Consider the following 3,186-nt stretch of genomic DNA (forward strand, 5'->3'; position numbering starts at 1 on the left):
AGCCCAGCTTCAGCTTGAGTCAGCTTCCCCCGCCCGCCTGGTGTCCCTGCCCCTTTACCTGCATGGCCAGAGGGACCTGGTCCTTCCAAACCCTGACCTTTTCCAGCCTTTGAGATCAAACAGGTTGATTTCTTTCCATTTTCCCCACTGCCGCACAGTTACTGTTTGCTCGGTCTGCCATCCAGAGTAGAAATATCAGGGGTTGCTTTATTTCCTTTCCTCTTCATCTTTGTGGATTTTATACCTTGAAGAAAACCAAACAAAACCTTTATGGTGGTTTTTACTGCTGTTTCACAATGAAACCAATTTAAACAGGTACTATTATTACCCAGAAGTCCCCATTTGCTGTTTTTATCAATAAAGGGCCCAAACTCATTCTTTCTTCATGGATGCTGACCCATCCTTTGAAAACCTGGACATACCTGATGTTATTTCTGGACTTGTTAGCTAGCTTGGTTTCCTGAGGTGCAAGTGCTCTCGCTGGTTGCACTGCGAAGAGCCTGCCCTTCACGGCTCGGGGACCTCCTCGTCTGTCCCTACACTAAGCATCATCCTGGGTGACAGGCTGCCACAGAGTCCATCATGACTCTAAACTGGAAGACTCACCTGGGCCCCCAGCCATTCAGTGGAGATCCCTCTGCAGGCTCACACACCAAAGGTGTGTGGGTGGACTGGGCTCACCCAGGCCAAGTCCTCAACGCCCTGCTTCACGGCAGAACCTGGCCTCAGCCACCTGGTCTTTACAGCCTTAGTACTTGCAAGCACAGTGCACAAGCTCTGGACAGTCCTTTCTTACTTTGGAGCTGCCCCAGGTATTTTTAAGGTTCTTCTCTTATGCTCTGTCAGTGCTGCATACTGAAGCTGAGAGGAGGTCTGGCAGCCACCCCTTCCGCTGTCCCAGCTTTCAGCTAGTGCCCTGCCTCTCTCAGCACAGTGCAGTCTCTGCTCTCTCCAGCCACACTGGCGCCTCTGCCTACGGCTCCTCGGCAGGTCTTTTCTCTGCAGCCCTGGTCTTTCCTTGGGCTGCACTCGCCCACAGACAACCACAGCCCCCGCTTCAAATACTGGTTCCCTCAGCCACCGTGGGCTCCACACCACAGGGTGTCCTGGCTGCTCCCTTTGCCCTCCACGGAACGTCTGTGCAGCCAGTGTTTTCATCAGGAGAACATTCTGAATAGGTAGCATTCATGTTAGAAAATTCAGAAGGCCCGAGGGCCTATACAGCAGAGCACCCCTCCCCTGCCTGAGTCACACGGTCCTGCACCCCAACAGCCAGCAGCACTGGTCTTTTGTGTGGACTTACAGAAAGATTCTGTGTGCAGGAAAGCAAATACAAATGTGGATGCATACTCATTTGCCATCTTTAAAACACACGTCGAAGCTTAATTGTCACCCTGCTCCCCGCCTGACATTTTTCATGCATCTTCCCACTTGAACACACAGCAGCAAGCGCCCTCCTCTTTGGACAGCTCCCCACGACACACCTGTTTACCCATCCAGGCTCCCACTAACACTCTTGAGTTACTTTTTAGTGAGAACTGAGAACCCTCCTATAACAGTCATTTCACACAGGGAGGAACACAACTGGTGGAGAAGTACTTAAAAGTGAAATGGTTGGATTAGCCTACGGGAAATTTATCGTTTGATGTACTTGGCGACACCAGCTTCTATCTGTGCTCACCAGCAATGCACACAGACACTTGGGTTCTGGAGTAAGATGTGGAACGGCAGATGAGTATGGCCCTAATGTGCAGTTTTCTTATGGGGGGAACTAAGCATGTTTTAGGGAATTTAAGCAACAATGACATTTCCTTTCCTTTTCTAGTCTTCTGCCCACAATCTTTCCTGTTCACTGATTGCTGCTCTTATTTTGGTTAATTAGACCCTTGACTCTGGAGGGTTTCTCAGTTTGTCATTCATCTTTTGACTCTTCAGGGTTTTTGCTGAGCACAAATGATTTCCTTTGATGCAGTATAATTTATCTGCGTTTTCCATGGCAACTTAAAGATTTTCTGTCATCTCTGAAGCCCCTGCTCCTCTCTCTCTCTGTCCCTGATGTAACTCCCTCCTCCTCTGTGCCGGGCTCATATCTCCTCCCTCCTCCAGCATCTAAGGATGGAGTGCTCACAGCCTGGCTGGAACCTGCTCCTTTGAGCCAGACGCCCAGCCCTGTCCAATCGCAGGCAGGCCCAGGGCCCCGTGTGCCCTGTAAATGCCACGGCACTACATCCACATTTCCCTGCAGATGGGGCCAGACTCTCCAGTGGCTGCACAAGGTCTCAGCAGTGCCTCAGGAGCCGCGCGGTCATCACAGGCCTGGCACAGCAGACAAAAGTCCTGGTGCCTGCATTTCCCGCCTGTTCGCTCCACTTCCAGCCTCCCTCAAACCCACCCACTTCTCTGCATCTGTGGGAACCAACATCACCCACCTGCCCAGTGCAAGGGCCACTTTTGCACTACAGCCCTTCCAGAAAGGCGGTTTTGCAAACTTAAGCCACACATGAAAAGCCCATCGCCCGTTTTTAGTCTTCCACCTGTCTGTCCCATCCTTACCGCCTTCGGAAGCTTGCTCAGAAAGAACCCCTGCCCCTGCCCAGATGACTTCTGTCTGCCTCCTTGGGCCGTTTTAGGTCGCTCCATTTCACACCCTTTCCCCAGGGCTGGAGAGTCTCTGGGCACCAGCGGGTTCTCTGTCATGAATGAGTGGATCCCCTTGTGCCATGCAGGGTTTACACTCCAGATGGACAACGTCTCTGTGGACCCTGACATCATGAGTCCCCACGTCCACCTGCCCTGGGACCTCGGCGAGGCCAGCCTCACAGGCCGACTCGAGTCAGCCTCCCGCGAAGGTGGCTTTTCACAAGCGCTAGTGCCCTCCAGCGACCTGGGAGGTGAGCCGGACCCCACGGAGGATACCTGCCAGGGCCTGAGCCACGGGCTGGGCGCGGCAAGCTGGCGTGCCCCCAGGGGTCGCAGCCGGGCTCGGGGGCGCCCCGGCACAGGGGCCAGAGCTGAGCGAGGGGGCCGCTGTGACGTGTGCGGGAAGGTGTTCAGCCAGCGCAGCAACCTGCTGCGGCACCAGAAGATCCATACCGGGGAGCGGCCCTTCGTGTGCGGCGAGTGCGGCCGCAGCTTCAGCCGCAGCTCACACCTGCTGCGCCACCAGCTCACGCACACAGAGGAGCG

At 54.2% G+C, this 3,186-nt stretch overlaps 1 protein-coding gene across 1 annotated transcript in view; it reads left to right on the forward strand.

Annotated features, from left to right (window-relative positions):
• Positions 1-3,186, forward strand: part of MZF1 (myeloid zinc finger 1) — a 12,795-nt gene that overhangs the window by 4,355 nt on the left and 5,254 nt on the right. Inside the window, exon 5 of the mRNA XM_010858029.1 lies at positions 2,727-3,183. Coding sequence (XP_010856331.1) covers positions 2,727-3,183 — 457 coding nt within the window. The remainder of the gene's footprint in view (positions 1-2,726; positions 3,184-3,186) is intronic.

This window comes from Bison bison, unplaced genomic scaffold (assembly GCF_000754665.1).
Source record: "Bison bison bison isolate TAMUID 2011002044 unplaced genomic scaffold, Bison_UMD1.0 scf7180017864383, whole genome shotgun sequence".
Taxonomy (NCBI): domain Eukaryota; kingdom Metazoa; phylum Chordata; class Mammalia; order Artiodactyla; family Bovidae; genus Bison; species Bison bison.